General features: G+C 43.9%; 4 protein-coding genes across 7 annotated transcripts; 1 reads left to right on the forward strand and 3 right to left on the reverse strand.

Annotated features, from left to right (window-relative positions):
- Positions 1-170: 170 nt before the first annotated feature.
- Positions 171-13,979, reverse strand: LOC6732613 (protein bicaudal D). 2 transcript variants are annotated; one of them, XM_002079696.4, is made up of 8 exons: positions 12,824-13,979; positions 4,689-5,054; positions 4,489-4,626; positions 3,553-4,403; positions 3,260-3,477; positions 2,951-3,205; positions 2,684-2,858; positions 171-2,358 (listed from the first exon to the last, which is right to left on the reverse strand). In XM_002079696.4, exons 1-8 carry the CDS (start codon positions 13,055-13,057, stop codon positions 2,241-2,243), a joined length of 2,355 nt encoding a protein of 784 aa, XP_002079732.3. In that variant the 5' UTR covers positions 13,058-13,979; the 3' UTR covers positions 171-2,240. The 2 variants fall into 2 exon arrangements, 1 of the variants encoding a protein (XP_002079732.3); XR_005545115.2 differs by having other exon boundaries at positions 2,228-2,358; positions 2,546-2,858.
- A 210-nt stretch (positions 13,980-14,189) lies between these two features.
- Positions 14,190-15,504, forward strand: LOC6732614 (small glutamine-rich tetratricopeptide repeat-containing protein beta). Its single transcript, XM_039298613.1, has one exon. The coding sequence runs from the start codon at positions 14,333-14,335 to the stop codon at positions 15,320-15,322; it is 990 nt and encodes a 329-aa protein (XP_039154547.1). The 5' UTR covers positions 14,190-14,332; the 3' UTR covers positions 15,323-15,504.
- Positions 15,505-15,590: 86 nt separating this feature from the next.
- On the reverse strand, positions 15,591-18,628 carry LOC6732615 (apoptosis inhibitor 5 homolog). Of its 2 annotated transcripts, XM_016178166.3 has the most exons (8): positions 18,382-18,628; positions 18,132-18,293; positions 17,407-17,940; positions 17,131-17,331; positions 16,873-17,075; positions 16,622-16,808; positions 16,310-16,561; positions 15,591-16,248 (listed from the first exon to the last, which is right to left on the reverse strand). In XM_016178166.3, exons 1-7 carry the CDS (start codon positions 18,448-18,450, stop codon positions 16,310-16,312), a joined length of 1,608 nt encoding a protein of 535 aa, XP_016025323.1. In that variant the 5' UTR covers positions 18,451-18,628; the 3' UTR covers positions 15,591-16,248. The 2 variants fall into 2 exon arrangements, with proteins under 2 accessions (XP_016025323.1, XP_002079734.1); XM_002079698.4 differs by having other exon boundaries at positions 15,591-16,561.
- A 517-nt stretch (positions 18,629-19,145) lies between these two features.
- On the reverse strand, positions 19,146-21,797 carry LOC6732616 (conserved oligomeric Golgi complex subunit 5). Of its 2 annotated transcripts, XM_016178165.3 has the most exons (4): positions 21,677-21,797; positions 20,989-21,612; positions 19,865-20,935; positions 19,146-19,806 (listed from the first exon to the last, which is right to left on the reverse strand). In XM_016178165.3, exons 2-4 carry the CDS (start codon positions 21,592-21,594, stop codon positions 19,228-19,230), a joined length of 2,256 nt encoding a protein of 751 aa, XP_016025324.1. In that variant the 5' UTR covers positions 21,595-21,612; positions 21,677-21,797; the 3' UTR covers positions 19,146-19,227. The 2 variants fall into 2 exon arrangements, with proteins under 2 accessions (XP_016025324.1, XP_002079735.1); XM_002079699.4 differs by having other exon boundaries at positions 20,989-21,738.
- Between the last annotated feature and the right edge of the window lie 51 nt (positions 21,798-21,848).

The following is a 21,848-nucleotide window of genomic DNA, read 5'->3' on the forward strand; positions in this document are numbered from 1 at the left end:
TACACTAGAATATTCTAGGAATACCCTAGGGTATTTTATACTCTTTTTGTTAAATAAAATAGTTGGGGGCCTAAAAGCACACCTACTATACATATACATAAAAGTTTTTGTTTGATTTTATATATAATGCAGATTAAAGTTTCTAAAAATAACATTAAAACAATCTAAGCTCATATTTGCTAGTTTGTTTATTTTCACATATTTTGCAATGAGTATTTTGTATAATTAATATTTATTTCTGGGCTATCCCTTGCACACTCGGTTGCATTTTTCATATGTCCACTGTTACCACATGCAAAGTTATTGCAGTTTGCCGGCATTTTATCATAAAACTTACATTAAATATCCCTCAAATCTTAAATTCAATTGCTTCACTATTACATTCTTTCGTAATCCATCGTTCGGGAAATAGAAAACTATTTGCTTTGCTTTCACTTCACTTCGTTTCTGGCTATCCATAATCTCTAATTGAAGTACTCTAGTCTCGAGTTAATTTTATGATTTATGTAGTACGCATATTGGCTATCAATACTTTGGCTTGTTGGATCGATGTATGAGTTGAATGTGATCTCGGACTTTTGCTTGGACACGAAACTTAAAGTGAGTTGTTTCATTCATTCGTTATTGGTTCAGTGAGTTGCGTAAATAGACTTTGTATTTTTTTATTTGTTCGCAAAAAGGGACGGTAAAAATTACAATAAAATCATTTGAAATATGTATGCAACTTGTTTTGTTCACTTGCTTCTCATTCGAAATATCTACTGACTTCAATGTGTATATAAATATATTTACAATTAATTAGAGGGCATCTCCTCGCTGTCCTGGCACGTTGCATAATTTGTATAGGCAACTCCAAAGAGTTAATATGTGAATGCATGAATGGACGTTGTGTGTATCAGTATGTGTGTCTCAGTGTTTATTTAAATATAAATTCAATTTAATGGCTCGGTAATTTACACAATATACGCTCTTGTATATATAAATTTCATGTAGAATAATATCGATCTTATCCGATTGACAACGAAAACATCAAGAACCCAAAAAGAAGCAACCAGGTTTTTTGGGTGGATTAATTTCAAAACTACTACAGAAAGTGCTCTGGCTGATATCTCTACCTTTTATGTTCAATTAGCTACTATAATAATATCCTTTAAACTTTAACGCTATTCTTGCTATTCTTATGTTGGTTAAGCTGCTGGTAATCACCATAGTTATTTATTTCTGGTTTAAACATATCTGTTTGAATTAAGCAAAAATAATGGTTTTTCTGCGGGTTAAATGTAATGTAATGTTAAATGTAAGTGTAAAAAATGAACGGGAATCCGCACTTAAATTATAAAAATAAAAAGAAACTAAAGTATTTTCTTGCTTAGTTTTGTTGTGTTGCAATTTATTAATTGTATTAAATAATAATGCACAAATCATAAGTTATGCAATTAATGCTACATAAGCCACAAATTTCTCAATTGCAAATTATAATTAATTACCTACAATTTCTTCATTTCATGGCGACCAAATGCCGCTCAATAAATACAAAAATCTTCATCATCTTTCTGAATCGTCTTTGAGACGTAGCCTGGTGCTACTTTAGGTTCAATGGCTGCAAGCCATGCGGGTAATATACATTACGTACATCTCTGTTGGCCAATTAGCTTAAAACTGGACCATGGAAAAATACTTTTAGTTATCGGTTTGGCCAATTAATGCATGTTTCAGTTGCCAATATCAATACCTTCTGTTCAACATCAATTTGTGTATCTTATTAGTTTGTCAATTTATTCGCTTGCGCACAGCGTTGTTAACAAAAATCAAAAAATCATCGCGACAGTTAACAAAATTCAGATCAAACCAATCAGACGTCTTTAGGACAAGTACGCCATTGGTGTATAGAAAAATACAATGCGTTACGTTATTGTTTAATCTTCCTTAAAGTTTTCCTTTTTTTGTTTTTAATTAAATTAAATGGACGTTTAAGTAACTAACCGTTAATAACCGTTTGTTGCTCCCTGGCCTAACACAAAACTTTCATCTAACTAAACTTTCAATAAATACAAGTACAATACAAACAAACATAGTTATAGTAGTTGGATAGAGCTGGGATATAGCTTCGTTCTCGAATACGTTCGCAGTATATCATGTGATTTTGGGAATCTCTCATTTCCGCAGGAACTCCAACGACTTTACAACTTAAGCAAAGTATAAACCAAAGCTAGAAGTTTACGCTGCACGCTGATCTTATGTTAGAATGGATTGGCGTTACTGCTTGCTGGATTCCTGCTCGAAGGCCTCGTGCTGAAGGAGGATTTGCCGCTCGTGCCACGCTGGGCAGGCATCGGCCGACGGACGTGACGCATTTCGCTGTTGGAAGTGAATACAGAATATTTGTTAGTTGTTAAGTGGAAACATACATTTAATAATTTAAGCAGGATCAAATATAAATATTAATCAGCGCACAACGGTTTCTCATGGGGTTAGGCGGATTCCAGCAGCAGGTTAGCAGGCGGGCGTGCATGCAACAAAATTTCTGCCACTTGCAGGGGCTTACCAATTGCTGGATTCTTAAGGAAGTTTCAGGGGAAAACAAGGATATTGGGAGCCCTAATCAATAAGAGGATGTATGTTTTTTTTTCTTGTGACTGCGAGTGTTGATGCAGCTGACGTTTAACGACCCAAGTGCACCCACCGGTCCATTTCCATCTCCTCGAGTCGCTGAGTGAGTGCCAGCTTCTGCTGGACAGCCAGGCGCAACAGCTGATTTAGAGTCTTTTTCTCCTCCTCTGCTGCCTCCAATTGGCGGTTGAGATCGTCCACCTGGGTCACATACTCCTCGCATCGAGCGGCGAACATGGCACGCAGGCCTACAAAAATTGGGAATGATTGTAAGTATATGCGTATATAAATCATTTCGCATAGAAGACAGTAGTGACCAAACTGTCTTCCAAATACTTACTTGAGAATGTGGCTGCATCCTCCTTAAGAAGCCTGAGCTCATTACGCAGCTTTGACATGGTGTCGCTGACTATGATCTTCTCGTTCTCGTACTTGGACTTCAGATTGGTCAGTGCCACCTCAGCGGTTTGCTTGTTGGACTTGAGCACGTTGCGCAGAGTTCCAATCTGTTCGCGCTTCACGGACAGCAGGCTCTTCAACTTGACTATCTGCTCCTGCAGTTCCTCCATCTCCTCTGTGTTAACCTTCTCCAGAGCTAAAATATATCGAATTTAATAAATATTTCGGTGGCTTTAAAGCAAGCACTTACCATCGCCACCCTCGGAGCGAATTTTGTGTTTATTCAAATCAATGGTATGCTCAACAGCCGTCTTCAGATACTTGATCTGATCACTGACTGTATCCACGTACTTCTTAATTTCCACGGAATCCGCCAGGCCTTGCAGATCCTCGACGATCTGGGGCTTGGCAATAAAGACATCCGATTTGAATTGCGACTGGATGGCAGTCAAAGAATCGTTTTCAAAGCTGAAATGGTTAGGTGGAGAGTTCAACAATAAGTAATATTAAAAGTTACAAAGATTTTATATTTATTTCACTTGCCTCATGTCATCGGTCTTATGATCGAGCAGAACACGCGTTGGTGTCTCTCCGTTGACTGTGCAAACTAGGTGATACAGCTGCGCCAGATCGTCGCTTAAGGCCACCAAAGTACTGCGAGCTGAGCCCAGACTTTGGCCTGCGTTTTGCGAGATGTGCGTCAGAGTTTGAACATCGCTCTGCAGGTCCAGTGACTTTTGCTCCGTAGCAAGAAGCTTGTTCTTAAGGTTGGTCACCTCGTTGCGCAGCGTAGTGGTGGCGTCCGTGTAGTTGAGTCCCTTCTGAAGTTCAGCAATGTCAGTCTTAAGGCCATCGATCTCCTTGGCGGAGAGCGTAAACCAGTTGGCGTACTGCGAGATTAACGCCCGCAGCTGCTGCTCCAGTTCATCCTTCTTCTGGTCACCGTCCTTGCCCTGCTCTTTCACATCGATCTGCTTCTTTAGCTGGACTAGAGCATCGACATGGGCCGCAAGAAGAGCCAGACGAGACATAAAGTTCTGCAGCTCGTTTTGTGACTTGTCCAGACTCGTCTGAGCTTCCCTTAAATTCGCCGTCAGATGAGTCTTCTCGCTTTCCATGCTTTCCAACTGCTTCTCCAGTTTCTTTAGTTCGTTCAGATGAATCTCCGAGAAGAGATCACATTTGGTGCCGTCAGGAGATTTAAGTTCGGTGCTCAGGTCAGCCTCCAAACGCTTTAGAGCCAGATTTTCCTCCTCACCGTCCGAGTTGTTGCTGGCGTTGTCTTCCATGTTGCTGCGTATGCTGTAGGCGAGGTTGCTGATGTGGTACATAGACTCACGGTTCAAGTGGCCATCCAGCTCCTTCTTCAATGCATATTTCGCCTCACGTTCACCCTATTACATAATCAAATTGAATATTTTAGAGAATTTTTACAAGGTGAAATATATTATTTATCTATTTCTATGGAAGTATATTTACCTGTAAGGCCTCTAGCGCTTCCTCCATTTGCTTCTCGGCAATCTTCTTAAGATTTGCGAGCTCGTCGACCTGTTGATTCAACAGCTCAACTTCCTCAGTGAGACGACGGATCTCGTGTTTGGCACCTTCAAACTCCACCTGGAAAGTGTAGGCAAATTGTCATAGGAAACTTTGAACCAACTGTTGTATTCAGACTGTACCTGTGAGCTGCGCAGGCTGGATACCTGCTTTTGCAGCGATATGTTCTCCTCCTCCAGCTCCGAGTATTCGCTGAGCATACGCGTCTCCCGGAACTTAAGGTCCTTCAGCTCGGACTTGAGGCGCAGGCGATCCGCCTCGCTGTCGCTCTTGTCCCGCCCAAAATCCGAGTTCTCCTGCAGCATCCTATCGCGCTCGTTGCGAACCCTTTCCAACTCATGGCGCAGTTGCTTAAGCTCGTTCTCCAGATCGAAGATTTGGAGGTTGAGCGATGTCTCCCTAGCTGCGGATTCGTTCAGCAGAGCGTCCTCCTGCTCGATGCCCGTCTTGTTGGTCACTTTCTGTGAGGTTTGAAACTTGGTCAGCGCCTGGAAAAATCACAAAAAAAAAAGGGGTATATTTGAGTAACTGTGCGGAAAGCAAAGTAATCATAAAAGTTTCCTGCCTGCCCACCGAATGCCGGCGATTTTATTGCAGTCATTTGCATGTCCCACAACACAAGGGTAGAAATTTGGGGGCGTTGGCCACTGGGGAAGCGCACCAGACCGCCTGCTCTGCATTTCACTACGTTTTTTTTTTTCTTTTTATTAAATTCCCTATCTGAGATGCTCTTGCAAAAGGTATGACCGAGTTGAGAAGAAACTTCCAACTAATGTAATATAAATTAATTTATTTTTTAATTTTGGAATAAAATATTATTTTTATATACATATTTCGTTATTTATCCTTCCTTAGTAGTCCACTGGGAATAGGAGATGCCTTAGTCCGCAATTATTGGATTTTGTTAATTGCGACTGTCTCGCTGTTGGTCGTGTTATAACCGCCCAGGAGCACATAAAGGCTAACGGCGACCAGGGACACACCCAGGATTAAGAGCCGGCGAAGGTAAACACGAATACAGAATGTTTATGGGGCCGTCGGACCAAGCCCTTAACTGGGCGCTGGAGACCCTGTCCATATGGACAGTCGGGCGTGGTGAAGTGGTTCGTGGGTGTATATAATCCAGTGGCGGCTTTAATTGAAATCTCAACCCCTAACGATGCCGCCGCTCGTCCGGATTTTATTTTGAATGGCGTCCATTTGGAGTACGTGCTTCGCAAGTTCCAACATCATCATCGTCATCAAAACTGTGCCCAAACGAAAGTCTCAAGTGGCACCAGTGGAATGACCACGATTCACGGATTTCGCCAAACGGAAACTGCATCAAGTCCAAGTCCTGGGAAAAACTTTCTTTTGGCGTAACTCTCTAAATGCCGTGTAATTAGCAGGCGGCAAACAAATGAGTCTCAGTTTCCACGCCGCATCCTTAACCCCTTGATAAGCTACCGAGTTCCCAGTTCTCATCTCCCCCCTTCCCATCCACCACCATTCCCTTCCATTGCCCCTTCACTCTTTTCGGTTCTAGCCATATAATTATCGTTGTGCGACGTCAGTCGCCGTTCTTGTTGTTTTTGCAATCTCAATTTGACAATCACACACCCACAAAGTAAACCCAAAAACCCCGCATTCAACCCACTTTGAGCCAAGTGCATTTCGTTAATTAGTGTAATCCGAAGAAGAAGAGTGCTGGAGGGGATTGGGAAGCGGATGGGCTGTACTACCAGAGAAAGCAAACAAAAGGCCAAGGCGGGTCCAAAGCCTCGGATGGAATTTCAGCTGCCTAAAGCTGTCACACATTCATGCAACTAAATTGCAAAGGCGCCTCTTAAATTAGAAAGAGACGGGCAAGAAGGGCTAGAGGGAGATGGGAAGACAGATGCAGTGCAGCGTGTGATAATCTTGAAACAAAGGTTCTACACTAGAGGCGGCTTATCCCAGATCTCTTATCTAAACTATTATGTACGACTTGGTGGTCTAATTTTGCTATGGATTAATTTTCAATCCAATGAGTTCATATTCATATTTTCATTGTTTACAAGATTGTTCATACTTTTAATAAATAAAACATTTTACTTTATTTGCCCTGTTCGCTGTATTTGAAAGATATTGCCAGCGATTAAGTTGATATATAGTTCTGCTAAATTTCTTACAGTGCCATAGTTTACCTAGTGACGCCATCTATCGGGCACGGGCCGCAAACAAATGACGGCATAAACTTTATGCAAATTAGAAAAGATTTTTAATTAACTTGCGTAAATATTAACACAGTTCACAGAGGCCAGACAAGAGCAGAGCAACCGCACGCCACTTGGCATAGGCCAGACACCGGGTCTGCTCCCCCTGCCCTCCACCTCCTCTCTCAGTCATCCACCCATCTGAGCACCCAACCCCACATTGTATCTGGTGGATTGCTGCACAGTGGGGCTGTGGTAGCGATTAGAATGAAAGAGGAGTGTCCGTTCAAATAGCCTACGTACACACAAAACACTCTTCAAAATGTTAAAAAAGGAAAAATCAAGAATTTTTGAATAAATCGTAACTATTCATTGAAAAACATATAACCATATAACATCCGTCTTCACAGATTACATAAACATCCAAAGCATATACCAACAATTAGCACGGATACGTTTTTTCCAGTGCATGTGCGGATACAGATGGCCACCTCGCAGCAGCAAAAGCAGCTGTTGCCATCAGTTCTCCGGATGACTGCAATGAAACTCCTCCTGGTCGGGACCACTAAAAATAGAGCAGATTGCCCACATTATGGCGCCGATGAGCTGAATTTTGGAGCTCAATGTGTGTGCTGCTGTGTGTTGTGAGTGAGAGCACTTAGGTGGCAGGACCACAGTACAAACAACAACAGCATCAACGACGTCGAGGGGCGAGACTATAACAATTTCCTCCTGGTCACAAATGTGGGTGGCTCGGTCTGGATTCCCGCTGTTCACTCCCCAATGCTGATAAAGTATGCCATGAATGACTGAACAGATTGTGTCGAGGGGGGGCGAGATGGAAGGCGACACCACGCCCAGTTCGTTAAATGGCAGCTTCACTCTCATGGAACGCAGGCGAATTTGAATGCGAAACAGCCTGCAAATGCAGTAATAACCGAGTTGCACAGAGGACAAAGGTGGATTAACCAACAATATCATCGAATATCTAAGTATCAATGATGATGAAAATCAATTTAAATATGCAAAAGCCTTCGCTGAATAAATATTTATTTAAAATAACAATCTACTGTGACCTATTTTTTCGCAGTGCACCCCTTTTCGTAGGCTGTGCGCAATTTTAAGCACAACGCACATGCAAACAATGAGAGCCAAAATAAATAGAGAATGGGAAATAGAAAATGGAAAATGGAAAATGTCAGAACGTCGCATTTGTGGCCATCATGTCAATGCACGAGCTTGACACTCGGTCTGAATTTGAAATGTCGCCTAAATCGACAAAGAAACGGCGGCCAGGAAAACGACGAAAACTGCAGGCGGAAAATGGGAAAACCTGTGTGCGTGCAAATGCTGATGCTGCGGAAATTTTGCAGCCAAGGGGACGACTCAAATTACGCTCTTAACGAAATGGAAATGCCCGAATATTCCGGTTTTTAAGGGGTAAAAACAAAGAAAGCTGCAAAGAATACCCTTTTGAATTTCGCACTAACAAGATGCAAAAAAAAAATCTAGTTAAAAGCAATCGCACCCGCGAGTGTGGTAACAATGAAACTGAATTTCGAAACGAGGTTTTTTAAATCGTTGTTAAGAAGGTAGTATAGAAATTTAAAGTTCAAATTCCAAGTTCCACAAATCGTGTGTTTATATTATCGCAGTTACATGATAATTACTTGATTATATCCTTTTGTAATAAGCAAAGAACCTATTAATACAAAAATCGGAATATTAAAATCAATAAATATTAAGTAAACAGCATAAGTATTCAAAAAAAAGTATAAAGGATAGACTAGTGGGAATACTTTGAGATTCTGAGCAAACATAAGCAACATTCGGAAGTAACCGGCTGAAGTATTCCACAAAAAGTAGACTGACTACATAATAACGTGCTTCGAACATCATCAGGAAATGCGAAATGGACGCAGTGGGCCATGGGAAATCCTTGAAAGCGCGGAACTATAAAAAGGCATAATAACCATTTGCTCCTGCTGCGAGTATCTGTGCCCGTGTCCTTGCACAATATACAGTGTACATATATCCTGGGCAAATATCTCAAGCGCATTTAAGAGCCAATAGTCAGTGCAGAGCTTTCCACGACGTGTTGATGGCGGCGGTTCATCCTTTTTGCGAGCTCATTGCATCTGGCAGTGCTCCAATTCCCCGGAGAGCCTTTGGCTGGGGCCAAAAAGTTTACGCAAATAAATTGCAGCGTCATTATGCAGCAGGACGAGAAGACTGCGCTGGAAAACTGCAATTGTCACAACAGTTTTACCCTTGCATCCGTGCCCAGATTTTCGCTCATCATCATCATCCTCGTCGTCCTCGGCGACGTCGTCGTCAGAAAAGTACAAGTCTGTGTGTGCATTTACATTTTCATTGCTGGCAATTCATTGGGGAAAATCGGAGGAGGAGCAGGAGGAGTAGCCATTGCGGAAAAGCGGGCGGAGATGGCCTCAGTTGGCGGGAAATACAACACTTTTTTCCCCACTCATTTCCCTTCAGCCGGGCCAGACGACAGCGACGGAAACATGTTTTGTCAGTGCTCAAGCGGCGCATTTAACCCTTGCCAGCCCTCTTAACCCATCCACGCTGTTGCAGTTGCTCCTGTCCGGGAGTTGCCGCTCCTCCTCCGTCGACTGCCAGTTTGATTGCCATAGAATTGCAATTTGCGCCAAAAGAACAGAGCATCAGTGTCAAATCATTGTACATATTTTCTTTTTTTTGCTCATTCCCACTCCGTTTCCTCTGGGCGCTGGCTTTCATGTTGCTGCTGCTATTCTAATTGTTATTGTCTAGCTTGGATTTGGAAAGGATAAAGGACATTTGGCAGGACTGAGAAGAGCGTAAATTAGGAAGGCATTTGGGCAAAGTGTTGGACGATTTAGATTACTCCTTTGATTATCGTGATGCAAAAGGTAAACGTTTGTCTGCTATTTCCTTCCATTTTGAACATTTCAAAAAGAAAGACTTGCACTGATTTAATTCTTATTGCATTAATAATAATCTTCAGAAAGAATTCATACATTTTTAAGAGCATTCAGCAAACTTTAACAATTTGGTCCAAAACTCGGTGCAGCCGCAAAGCAAAAACCTGAACAAATAATGCCATTAATTATTAAATTTGTGTTAACAAACTTTTTGGGGCGGAAAGTAGCCAAGTCAGGCCAGCCGCAGCAGAATGCCAAACTACGCTGCGCTCTGGAATGTGACCAACGGACGACGGGATGTCCTTGGCGGTGGCGCCATGTGAGCCATGATATATGGCCACCACCCGCACCCAAAAACCCTCTCGCATGTGCCCACAAAACAGGACACATCGTCCATATTACGTGGCGTACATGTGTTGTTTCCACTGCGTCGTTCGTCGCTCGTTTTATGGCCCTTGTTTCGGAGCCTTTTAATTGCCGCAGTTACAATCGCCCGAACAACAACGTGTTTTCCCGCCCCATCCACATCCACATCCCCATCCGCATGGCATTGTGGCACTAACTCTCTGATTCAGCTAACTGAATAAATTGCCAAATGCGGCTGACAGTTTCGACCGTCCGAAGACCAGAAAACTGGGTAAATATTTGTATTGCGGTCCTGCAATTGCATTTGCCAATTTGCAGTCACAGTGATGGCACCGAAATTAGCACTTCCTTAATTGGACTTATAAGCAGATTGCAAAAATTACGTTATTCGGATTTGAAAATCCAGGATATTCAATGCAAATATATGATATATTATTATACAGAACACATTCACCCTTTAATTTAAGAGTAATAATAAAAGTAAAGAAGATGGCTGATCTTTAACATAAGATCAACTAACTTTTAAGGGATATATCTCATTTGCTGAACCAAGTTCCTAACCATATCTTAAGATTCCATCTTCCTAGCTACCTTTGCCAGCATTTTTGCAATTAACCCTCTAATCCTCACTTCAGTTTAATCGAAATTCAATTGCATTAAAACGCAGTCGATGGGAAAATTCTTCGCGCCTGAAGCTCTTTGGAAAATACCCAGTTAATTTCAGTAAGCTAATTTCCAAGACCCAAGACGGAAACTTGGCCCTCCTCCGCTGCCGTCTGTCCGCTGATTTATGTCACTTTATGCTGGGGTCGCCCACGGCAGATATCTTGATTGCAAGTGGAAATATGTCCCCCGTTCTCCACATAGCTTCCTTTAGACCTCAATCCCCTCCACCACCACCCCTTTTTACACTTTTTGTGGGGACGCAGAAAATGCCCGCAGTGACGTGGTCGTCGACGTTGCGAATATTTTTCATAATTTTTAAGCATCCATTATAAATGTGTGTGTGTGTGTGTGTGGGTGGAGGGTTCTTTTGGCCTCGCACTCATTTTTTGTTTGTGTTCTCGTAAAAGTTCAGTTGAGTTCAAATCCAACAAGCTGGAAACTATCAAGCTGCGTACAAGTGCACCGCCACCTGTCCAACAATTAATTGGCAGGCTTTTTGTTCGGAGCGCATAAAAATGCATGCGCATATACGTATTACGCACATACATATGCCCATTTGTAGAAAGGTGTTACCACCTGCATTGTGTGTGTGTGTGTGTGTGCAGGTGTTAACGCCCCCGTTTTTTAATTCCAACTAACTTTTTGCCACATGGTTTAAGGAACTTTAATTGCACTGCTTGCTAATTGGGGATACTAAAAGAATACGAACATTATTAACAAAAACATCTATAAATAACAGATGATTTTGTTAATTTTCGTAGTACCGTAAACACGTGTATAATTGTTCTGATCTTTATTTAAGCAGTTGTATTTACTGTATGCTTTCATTAAACAGATTTCAATTCCCCGTTTTATTTACCCTTCTCCAACGAAATCGGCCTAAACCAACTTTTTCTTTTGGCAACAAGCAAAACAAAGCAACAAGAAGCTTGTTGGGACAACAGTCGGAAAAAGCCAAAGCACGAAATGATAATAGACGGCTGAATGAATATGGACTACTTCGCTTCCCCCATTTGATTTCAACCGAGGAAAGGACACAACTTTTCCCTGCCGTCTGGTAATGCAGTTCAGAGCCCGACAATCCACGGTCTGCGGAAATTCCAGAGGAAATGCCAGGCGATGGCGAGGACTAATTGGAAAGGAAGGGTGCTGGTTAAAAGAAAAGGAGGAGTTGGATGTGGAAGTGGAGGTAGTGGGCACTAAAGAAAGGTGCAATATGAAATGGCAAGAGTAGATTGGCCGTGCTGCAATTGGCCAAGTAAAAGCTGAGGGGATTTTTGGGCCAAAACAATGCTTAGTTTATACAAGATTAGTGGAGGCAAGAGAAAGATTAAAAAAAACAAATAAAACAGAACTTTGAGCATAAAAAATTCTGCCAGCTAAATGCATTTTAAATGTTTTCAAACAAAACTATAAACTAGAAGATACTTGTTACCTATCGCTTTATGATTTAAACAATACATATTTGGCTTAAACTCGCGATGCGTAGGCATCACTAGAATCATGGCATCGCATGGCATTTTTGGCCTTTATACGGACGGACAGAAGGACATGACCGACGGACTTTTATGCCCATCTCCGCTTGGCTAGCGATTACGATCTAAAAGATCGTAAAGACTTCCTTCCTGCTGTTAAGTTGTGTTTATAGTTTTCAAATTAATTCATTATTTTGTTTAGCGGACTGAATAGTATCTTCAATCGACCTAAGGGAACCCTACTGTATGTGAAGGTATACAAAACAGCACGTGACCATATGGCCAAGCCAGTTTCCGATTTCATGATCAGAGAGCGAATCCCAATTATTTCTGCTAGACCAGACAACGGACTTTGCAGAGCGATAGACTCGCCGAAAGAGAGCCAAACTGGCCAACAGGTGAGCGAGTTAGTTTGCCAGCAAGACAAATTGATGGCCGTTGTGGAAAGGTTTTCTCTGCCTATGTAGGTGTGTGTGCCCGAAGGTGTGTGAGTGGGCCAGCTGGGCGATAAGCGGCGACTGCTTGGAAACAGATCAGAAAACCTAGCAACAGCGGAGCCAAATTGGCGGGTTACAATATAACCCATTGGAGCATTTAAAAACTGCGACGAATTAAACGTCTATTAAACGTCAATCCTCGCAGGCAAACTCACCTCCTGTGTGATGTCCAGCTCGTGGCGCGTGTTGTCGTAGAGCGTCTCCAGTTCCTCGCACTTCTGCTGCAGGGCGGACTTCTCCTCCAGCAGGGACAGTCCGTATTGGGCGGACTGGGCGCTGGCGGAGGACACCTGGTCCAGTTCACGCGTGAGGCGCTCCACCTCCATTTGCAGATCCTGCACAGATTGGCCCGCCGATGGGCCGTTGTCCGTGTTGCTGCCGCTGGACATGATGATGGATGGATGGTGTCCTTAGTGGTCGGGGAAGGGGGTGGGGGTGGTGGTGTTGTAGGTGTAGGTGGACGGTACAGCTGCCCGTGGGCGTGGCAGGTGAATCTCCTCGTTGTTGCTGTTGTTGCTTCTATCCTGGGCGGAATCTTTTCGATACAATTTTATGTTTTGGAGGGAAATCGATAGAAGTCGATTTGTTTATGCCGCACTGTTGTGTTGTACTTCAGTGCTTTTTCTTATTTATTATTTTTATCGAAACCCCACACTCACACAACTCCACTCGCGGTGTGCTTTTTGCGTGTGTGTGCGTGCGTTTCACCTTTTCTCTTTTCCGTGTGAATGCGAACGTGTGTGTGTGTGCGGAATGATATTGCTGCGGGTTTTCTCCTCTCTTCTCTCACCGCGCTAAATTAGTAAATTAAACAGCGCTTAATGACCAATTAACCGTGGGCTTTTAACGGCAAATAATTCTGCACTATATTTATATACGTATGTAAGTCACACACACACACACCAGCGCACTGCCGCACGCACACATAGGCGCGTATAAAACAGTTGGCAGCAGAAACTGAAAACGCAGCGCAGGAAGTTGTTTCAATTAACTCGAAAAGAAACAGCCGAAATGACATCACACAATTTCCCCTTTCCTTTCGTTCGCTGGCGAAGTGGGAGTTTTTCCCATTTTCCCTGCGCTTTCCCCGTTCGCACGCCTGCTCTTCGCGTATTCTCGTTATCCGTTGCACAATTGCGGCGTAGACGGCTATATGCGGTATATATCAGGCCCAATCGCTGCGCTCGTCGATGGAGGCGAAATTTTCAAGCAAGTGCAAAAACAAAATTTTGTCCGCAATCACGTCGATTCTTGGCAATGTTTGTGACGGAATTTCAGTGCGACCGCAGGCGAAACTTTCGATAATGCGGAGAGGTGTGGAGAAAAGCGTTAGGAATGCGCTTAGCTTGGACCCAAACCTCGCGTTGGAAATAATAAGCGTGTTTCCACTACTAAGGGAATGATTTTATTTTAAAGCGCTCAATATAAATATAATTTTTTAATTATAATATAATTTAAATATAATTTAGTCTGAAAGTAAAAATTGCAAACTGCGTGACCATTTCCCATACTATCAGAATGTTCGATATACGTTTCAAAAGTTATCGGGCTCCGTAGCACATCGATACTCGATTCTACATTCACATTTCGCCTAATCACATTTACTTTTCAACTTGTCTGTCGCTCGAAATTAAACGAGCAGAAATCTAACAAGCAGAGCCAACATGCCGGACGCAGTGCAGCAGAGTTTCGTGCGTAGCTTCATTGACTACCTGAAGAAGCAGGTGGACGTGATGTCGCCGGACCAGAGCGAAAGCATCGAGGTGGCGATCCAGTGCCTGCAGGCGGCCTTTGACTTGGGCGATGATGTGGAGGCGGCGCCGGATGCGGCTGCCCAGGAGCAGGCCACCACACAGAGCAGCAGCACTGCGAGCGCACCTGACGATGATGCGGTGGCCAGCGGAAGCGCCGGCGCCGTCGCCGCCGTTCCCAATAACATTGACATGTTCGAGCTCTTCCAGTCGCTGTATACCGAACGCAATCCGGAGTCCCTGGCCTTGGCCGAATCCATCAAGAACGAGGGCAACCGGCTGATGAAGGAGAACAAGTACAATGAGGCACTGCTGCAGTACAATCGGGCCATCGCCTTCGATCCCAAGAATCCGATCTTCTACTGCAACCGGGCTGCGGCCCACATTCGGCTGGGTGAGAACGAACGCGCCGTAACCGATTGCAAGTCCGCCCTGGTGTACAACAACAACTACAGCAAGGCGTACTGCCGCCTGGGCGTGGCGTACTCCAACATGGGCAATTTCGAGAAGGCGGAACAGGCCTACGCCAAGGCCATCGAACTGGAACCGGACAACGAGGTGTACAAGAGCAACCTGGAAGCGGCCAGAAACGCCAGGAACCAGCCGCCCCAGATGTCGCGATTAAGGGATGACCTAACCACCATGCTGTCCCAGCCAATGGTTAGGAATTTGTTCAACAACGCCGAGATCGACGTGGAGCAGCTGCAGTCGATGATTCAGAACCCAATGGTCATGAACACCATTGGCCAGCAGTTCGCCGGCGGCAATGTGCCGAACCTGCCCAATGACATGGTGCAGATGGTCCACAATATTGCCAGTCATTTGGCGGGCATGGTTCCCAATCCGAACGCCAATCCCGGCAATGAACAGCAGCCGGGTAATCAGCCTCCACCGAGCACCTAGAAGTGGGTGGGGCACCCCCGATCCCGGCCTGGATCGGCGGCACACCGATTAAGTTTTTAAGCTGAAACTATAAATGTATTTATAATGTTTAAATGGCTTCTATTACGCATACATAATACATATACATTTTTATCAATGGAAATAAATAAATGACCGTGCAAATTGTCGCTGTTCCAATCGAATTTTCACTGAATATTAAATATATATATTATAATTCCGCATATATTATTCTAGTTGCCCGTGGTTAGGTAATTTAAACAAGTGCATGTAATTTAATGTTGCTTTTATTGAATTCAAGAAATGTATGCTATGTGGTTTTTTGCTGATTTGCATCTCTAAGTGGTACAATTGTTAATTTGATATTACATGTTAAATAAAAACTAATGGGTTTGAAACAAATGCCGATTTGTCGCTTGAAAATCATGATCTTCAAAGCGGTCAACTTGAAAGTATGTTTTATATATTGATATTCGTTCACTTGGTTATCTGTATAATCTTATATTTATGCGTTTGACAGAATTGAAGGTAAAAACAGGAGCGAGATATAAAAATTTCAAACAATGCCAGCGCCTTTCTTTGGGCGATGTATGAAAAGAAGGCGTGGCGTGTTTTGGGAAATTGCACAAGTACTTTAGCAAAAACATTTGTTCACGAAAATAATAAAAGCAATGCGTGAGTGTATGAGTTAAATGGATGTAAAAATGTTGCATTTACTTTCCATGAAAATAAGTTGCGCTGAAAGGAGACAAAAGGGAGAAAGTTAAATGAAAATTGCATCGAATACTCACCACTTTCGTTTTGTTTCCTTTTTGAAATATCCTTTAAAATTGCTTGGCTGCAGCATCGCATCAATTGTGTGTACTCTGCACGCATCCAATATCTGCTAGTTTTGTTTTTCTCTCTTTTTTTTTATGTATGTCTATGGACTAGGGACAAACCATTCAAGTGAAGTGTTCTTTGCTGCTCTTCTGCCTCACGATTGTTTACTTAGTACTTGTTGAATCGCCTGTTTCTGTAGCCTCCACCGCTGCCGCCGCCGCCGCCGCCTCGTTGTCTCGTGCGATTGTTGTTCCCGTAGCTCTGGTTGACCTTGTTCGAGTATTTTCCGGATGGCGGTGAGTAGAACCTCTGATCGTTGGATGACCGCGCTTTCTTCTCTGGCTCCTGTTCCTTATCCTTGCCGTTAGCAGCGGCTTTTTCTCCAAACGTGATGGGTGCATGGCGCTTGCCCAGCTTGTTCTGAACGCACAAGAATATTCCATTTGATTATAAATATTTCAGGTGGAAGAGATAACTTACATTTTTTGGCACAATCCAGGAGAGCACAATGTCATGTTTGAATATGGGCGGCGAATGGAATAGATCCCGAATCAGAACGTTGATGTTTGAAGTCGTCTTCAGTGCCGTCTGCTTCAGTTGGTTCTCCTCCGTTTTGAGCTCCTCTCCAGTCTTGCCCTTGAGCGACTCCTCCAGCTTCTTAATATAACTGCAAGGCAAGTAGTATTATAGAATAAATTAGGCATGCTGAATTCCATTTTGCAGGAACCTACCCCTGTGTTCCCCTTGCTAGATATTGCAATCTAGCCCGAAAGTCTTTTAGCTTCTCCGCATCCTCGACGAAACTTAAACTATTTGGATGATTCTTTCCAAGGGTGTGCAATGCGTACAGTAAGCACTCGGCGTGCGAGAACTGAAACGAGGGCGGCGTATCTCCCAGATCCTCGTCGCTCAGCTTCGGCAAAGGCATGTATTCCTGGAAAATGTTTACATGTAATTCCCTCGTTTTCGGTTGCACCAAGTACACTTACCAGCAATACATGGTAGACTGCATTAATGCGTTCGCTGGCATTGTCCAGCTTGTCTGTATTGGTTATCATCTCGGCGAATACCTTTAGTAATCTAAGTTGGATTTGATCTTGCGACACTGCAGTGGCGATCATGTTCCATGTCTTGATGGGCAGCAGTTTATCGCAAACGTGAGCCACGAAGGCCGTGGATTTGATGGTTTTCTATATGAATGGCAAGTGATTCGATTTAAATGCTCTCCAGGAGTTCGAATTCATGTGCAGCTATTGGAAACTTACCGAAAAGTAAGGAGCCGCAGCAGAGGCGCACTGAATGAATCGCTCCACCACCTCGTCGTCTACAGCTATGATGTCCGCGTCTGTGTTATTAAGCTCCGCCTGCTCCGTGGCCAGCTTGACGAGCTCCGCGTGTCCTGTGATGGTGCTTCCCAGTTTGGTGGCTCCCAGAATTGTCATGCACAGATGGAACTCATCCGCGGTGACATCCTGCAATGCCTTTTTGATCTCCTCCACGATAATGTCCTCGATTTCCTTGGTGATAACTGTGGGACCCATGGTCAGCAGCTTGGTGGCAATGAACTTGAGGCAGCGCTCCCTTGTGGTTTCATCCCCAGTGGAGATTTGCTGAAACAATCCGGCGATGGAGCTCTTGGTGTCCAGTTTTATGATGGCCAGCAGTGAGTTGTTGACCTGCTGCAGTTCTGTGGGATCGTCCAGGATTAACAGCTGGGCCAGAGTATCACCCACTCGGATGGTAGCATCTGCGTTTCCCTGGCACAGTTTCGGAAGATCTTTGATGGCCTGTCGGCGGATCTACAGGGATGATAAAGATAGTTAGTTAGTATATAATCTTATGGCAGAGAATACAGTGGTAGATACAGATACGGAGAAGGACTAGAGGAGATTTTGGTTTATTTACACACATCGGTTGCATACAGGCCAAATATTCCGAGTCCATTGTATCATTTAGGTAACTTTATGGCTTTACTAGCGCTCCCACTCACCTGTGTGTCGTCATCCTCGCACAAATCAAACTGCGCGTCGATGGCTGTGTCGGCCAAATCCGGAAAGTGTTTGAAGAAGTTACCAATGAATTGCGATGCCAGGCGCTTCTCCTTCGACGTGCCCTTCACGGCCTTGAGTATCTCCTTATATTCATCCACATGCTGCAAGGCGAAAAAAACATGCATATATATATATAGACCATGTATCATATACCGTTCTTTTGCGGCACGTTTTGCAATGGCGGCATACCTCGGATATTTTATCGCCCGCCTCGGACAGTATCTCGTAGCATTTGTACAGTCGCTCTATGTTGTCCATCTTCTTGGCCGGTGGTACGCACTATATTTGCAGAGGTTTCAAGCGTCTCTAGTTTACTTTACACAGTTTTCGTTTAAGTCAAACTCGGTGAGAGCGTTTTTCATCTAGTTTTTCACGTTGCAAACAAAATGGTGAGCACAGCGGGTGTGACCAGAGCTCGAGACAGTAAAAACCCAGATGGATATCGATATACCGTTTGGAAAAATGAGCACTACCGTTATTCTGAATACAGATCGATAGTGGAAAAAGTTTTTACTAACGTTATTCTGAATACAGATCGATAGTTAAAAAATGTTGAATCCCTACATCTAATCGTTATAAATTTGAAAAATGTATAACTACCGATATTCCGAAGGAACTATTTTCGAAAGATGTAATGTTTTACTTTTACTCGTCATTTTAATGACGAATAAGTAAGAATTATTCTTTTAATACGAAACATTTTATCCATATAACATTTAAGCAAGTACCAGTATTATTTATGTTATCTCTGGAGTTCCATATATATTCATATTGCGTCAGCAAAAACTGCCTATTAAAACTAATTTAATCACCATATGACCAAACCTAATTTAAATTTTAAGCCTTTAGCCTTAAATTCTCACTGCTATCACTATTTCACACAATGTATTATTCAAAGAAACTTATTTGCTTCATTTAGCCCGAGAAAATGAGTAAAGTAATTTAACAGCCTGTTGTGAAGGACGTTCAGATGTTTATTACAAACATATTCGTGCTCTTACATACATAGTTCTAGATACATAATACATTAGACATTTATGGAAGTGCCTTCAAGGCCTGTTCAAAATACTCTACCATCATGGGGTAAACTTCGTCGTACTGCTGAATGTTCTTTCGCCTGGCATTGTCCCGATACCGCTGCAGTGCCCCCGAGATCAGCTCTAGTTTCTCCCGTTCAGCCGTGTGCCCATCCAGCCATTCGATCAGCCGCTCGTTGGACCAGTTGGCCGTCGTGTGTGGCGACTGCAGATCTGCTCCAGCGTGCCCGAAGAGCAGCAGCAGCACTATATAACTGGGCACTAGAGAATCCTCGCCGATTGTCTGCTTCACCAGCTCCTCGGCCGTTTGGACGATCAGCAGGGACATGGCTCTTAGCAGACGCGAGGGCTTTCCCAGCTCGGCGAGATTTGGGCAAAGAGGTTTCAAAGCCTGTTCCATGTGCTGGCAGTCTTGCTTCAAACGCTGCCTTCCGCAGGAGCTCAATGGTCGCAGAATGCACACGTTGTGCAGGAAGAGCTCAATGCATCGTTTGGCCAGCTCGTGGCCGCATTTTTTCGTCATCTGCTTGTCATCGAACAGGGCGATGTGATGCGACCAGGATCGGTTGACAAACTCCTAATAGTTCGATTGAGATACATGACTAGCACAGATTTAGATTCAAAATTCCACCCACCTGCAGTTCCTTCATGTACATCGACGGACCTGTGGTAGACATCCTCTCCGAGTTCAATCCCGGCTCCCTGTGCATACTCAATACAATGATGCTAATGGTCGTGATGATCGACTCCATTATCTGCTGTAGAATGGTGCCGATCAGTAAATCAGCCTGTTCCAAGGATCGGGATATTATCTCCCTAGCTGTTCCCGGTGTCTTTTCAAATTGCACATGAAGATCACTGAGCATGCGACGCACTGAATCCTTATAGTAGTACAGAACATTCGCCAGCTGAGTGTTTTGCTGCTGCTGCAGATTGGGCAGATCCACGACCTGCTTGGAATCAGCTCCCAGCTTGATTTGTGCCTCTAGTTTTGTGCACAATTCTTTTCCGCAGGCCGCAAATACATTTGCTATGGCATTCGTGAGACGGGAATCGATCAAAGCAGCACTGAGCTCCGTTGATGCCACACGAATAAAGTTGTCCACCGTTTCGTTGCCGGGTAAATCGACTCCCGCTAGACAGGCCTTAAAGTTGGCAGCACACTTGCTAACGTAACCCACTTCGAGGGGAGCAAATAGCTCATTGTCAAACTGAAACTCGCCATGCAGACGCTGCTCCAGGCCACGAGCGGAGGTCAGGAGCTTTGAGAGTCCCTCCTGAAGGGTCTGCGTAACATGCTGGGGACATTCGTCAAAGGATTTTCGCAGAAGCTGCTGCACCTGCTGCCAAAAACGCTGCGGAATGCACTGATCCGATGATTCTGATGTATAACCAAACTGGTTGATCTGCTCGAGAGCCGTTTTCAGCAGCTTGATTTGCGTGCAAGTCTCGAAGAGTTCATCATAGAGCAGCCAGTGAAGAGACTTCCAGAACTTGGCACGGAAGTTTTGAGTGGTTGTCAACTGGGGAGTTTTTCCCGGTCCTCTCGAGGGACCTGGTTTGCTTACATTGTGAGTCGGGGACTTGTTCAGCACAGATATATCGTTGCCTGCAAAGCACTCCTTCAGAGATTGCTCCATGTCGGCAATAAAGGTGGCCAATAGGTTATCCAGGGATTTTTCCAGCGTATTGAAATTCATAAAGATCTAAGGAATAAGAACTGTGAGATATATGCTAGAAAAATATTTGGTATATCCACCTTCAAGGCATTAACCACTTGGTTTTCATTGCGCTCCTGGAGCCCAGTGACCAACTGCATCTGCGTAAGGTTCCTTATCTTCTGAGCAGAGCTGATCACATAAGCTCGCTCCTGCTGGATAAAGTCAATGTCCTTTAGCTCCTTGTCTTCGATGAGTTGGCCCAACTCAAAGTGGATTTCGGCCAGGCGTAGGACATCCTTGGTCGCTTTTAGTTTGGCCGTGAGGCTTAGTAATGTTCCAGCCGAGCGGAGTAGGTGACTGACATCGTGCAGACGTCCTAGCACTTGCGTTTGGTTCTCCACCTGCTGGTACTGCGTGTCCACCTGGTTCTTCAGCCGGTGTCCCGTTTCCCTAACCCGCTGCACATCCTCGGCGAGCGCGTTTAAAGCCGCATCGAAGCGCCCAGCGTGGGTGGCCTGCTGCAGTAGAGCTCCGTGCTTGTCGCGCACCTGCTGGTGCAGCTCCTCCTTGGTGTTCTGCAGTTGCTTGGAGAGCTCCTGGATTTGCTGGCCAATGGTCAGGTGCGACATGGATGCGGTGTAGTCGTTATCATCAGAAGCCGCTGCGTTTGGGGACTTTGTTGCTACCGGGTCTCCAGTCACCATGATACAGGGTGGTTTTATCTATGGTAATACGAATTAATAGCTGCTATTACACTTTTATTTACATTAGTTGCAGCAATTTTACGTATTGCAAACAAACTGTTTTTCCACGCAATCAAAAACGGCCAGTAATCGATAAATTTCCAATTGGACGGGGTTACAATTTGTTGGAGGGTTTTCTAACCAAAATATATATGGTATAGCTTGATAGCTTAATAATATAATATTTTAACCAACTTTTTTATAAATAAGCACAT

This window comes from Drosophila simulans, chromosome 2L (genome assembly GCF_016746395.2).
Source record: "Drosophila simulans strain w501 chromosome 2L, Prin_Dsim_3.1, whole genome shotgun sequence".
Lineage (NCBI taxonomy): Eukaryota > Metazoa > Arthropoda > Insecta > Diptera > Drosophilidae > Drosophila > Drosophila simulans.

What these genes read in the sequence shown, in the direction of transcription:
- LOC6732616 (XM_016178165.3), bottom strand. Translation starts at nt 21,594, where the DNA reads ATGGTGACTGGAGACCCGGTAGCAACAAAGTCCCCAAACGCAGCGGCT. An exon ending in AAGTGGTTAATGCCTTGAAG is followed by an intron (nt 20,936 to 20,988) that starts GTGGATATACCA and finishes CTTATTCCTTAG; the next exon opens with ATCTTTATGAATTTCAATAC. An exon ending in TGTACATGAAGGAACTGCAG is followed by an intron (nt 19,807 to 19,864) that starts GTGGGTGGAATT and finishes TCGAACTATTAG; the next exon opens with GAGTTTGTCAACCGATCCTG.
- LOC6732613 (XM_002079696.4), bottom strand. Translation starts at nt 13,057, where the DNA reads ATGTCCAGCGGCAGCAACACGGACAACGGCCCATCGGCGGGCCAATCT. An exon ending in CCAGCCTGCGCAGCTCACAG is followed by an intron (nt 4,627 to 4,688) that starts GTACAGTCTGAA and finishes TACACTTTCCAG; the next exon opens with GTGGAGTTTGAAGGTGCCAA. An exon ending in GGATGCAGCCACATTCTCAA is followed by an intron (nt 2,859 to 2,950) that starts GTAAGTATTTGG and finishes CAATTTTTGTAG; the next exon opens with GCCTGCGTGCCATGTTCGCC.
- LOC6732614 (XM_039298613.1), top strand. Translation starts at nt 14,333, where the DNA reads ATGCCGGACGCAGTGCAGCAGAGTTTCGTGCGTAGCTTCATTGACTAC.
- LOC6732615 (XM_016178166.3), bottom strand. Translation starts at nt 18,450, where the DNA reads ATGGACAACATAGAGCGACTGTACAAATGCTACGAGATACTGTCCGAG. An exon ending in GCGAGGATGACGACACACAG is followed by an intron (nt 17,941 to 18,131) that starts GTGAGTGGGAGC and finishes TCATCCCTGTAG; the next exon opens with ATCCGCCGACAGGCCATCAA. An exon ending in CTGCGGCTCCTTACTTTTCG is followed by an intron (nt 17,332 to 17,406) that starts GTAAGTTTCCAA and finishes CCATTCATATAG; the next exon opens with AAAACCATCAAATCCACGGC.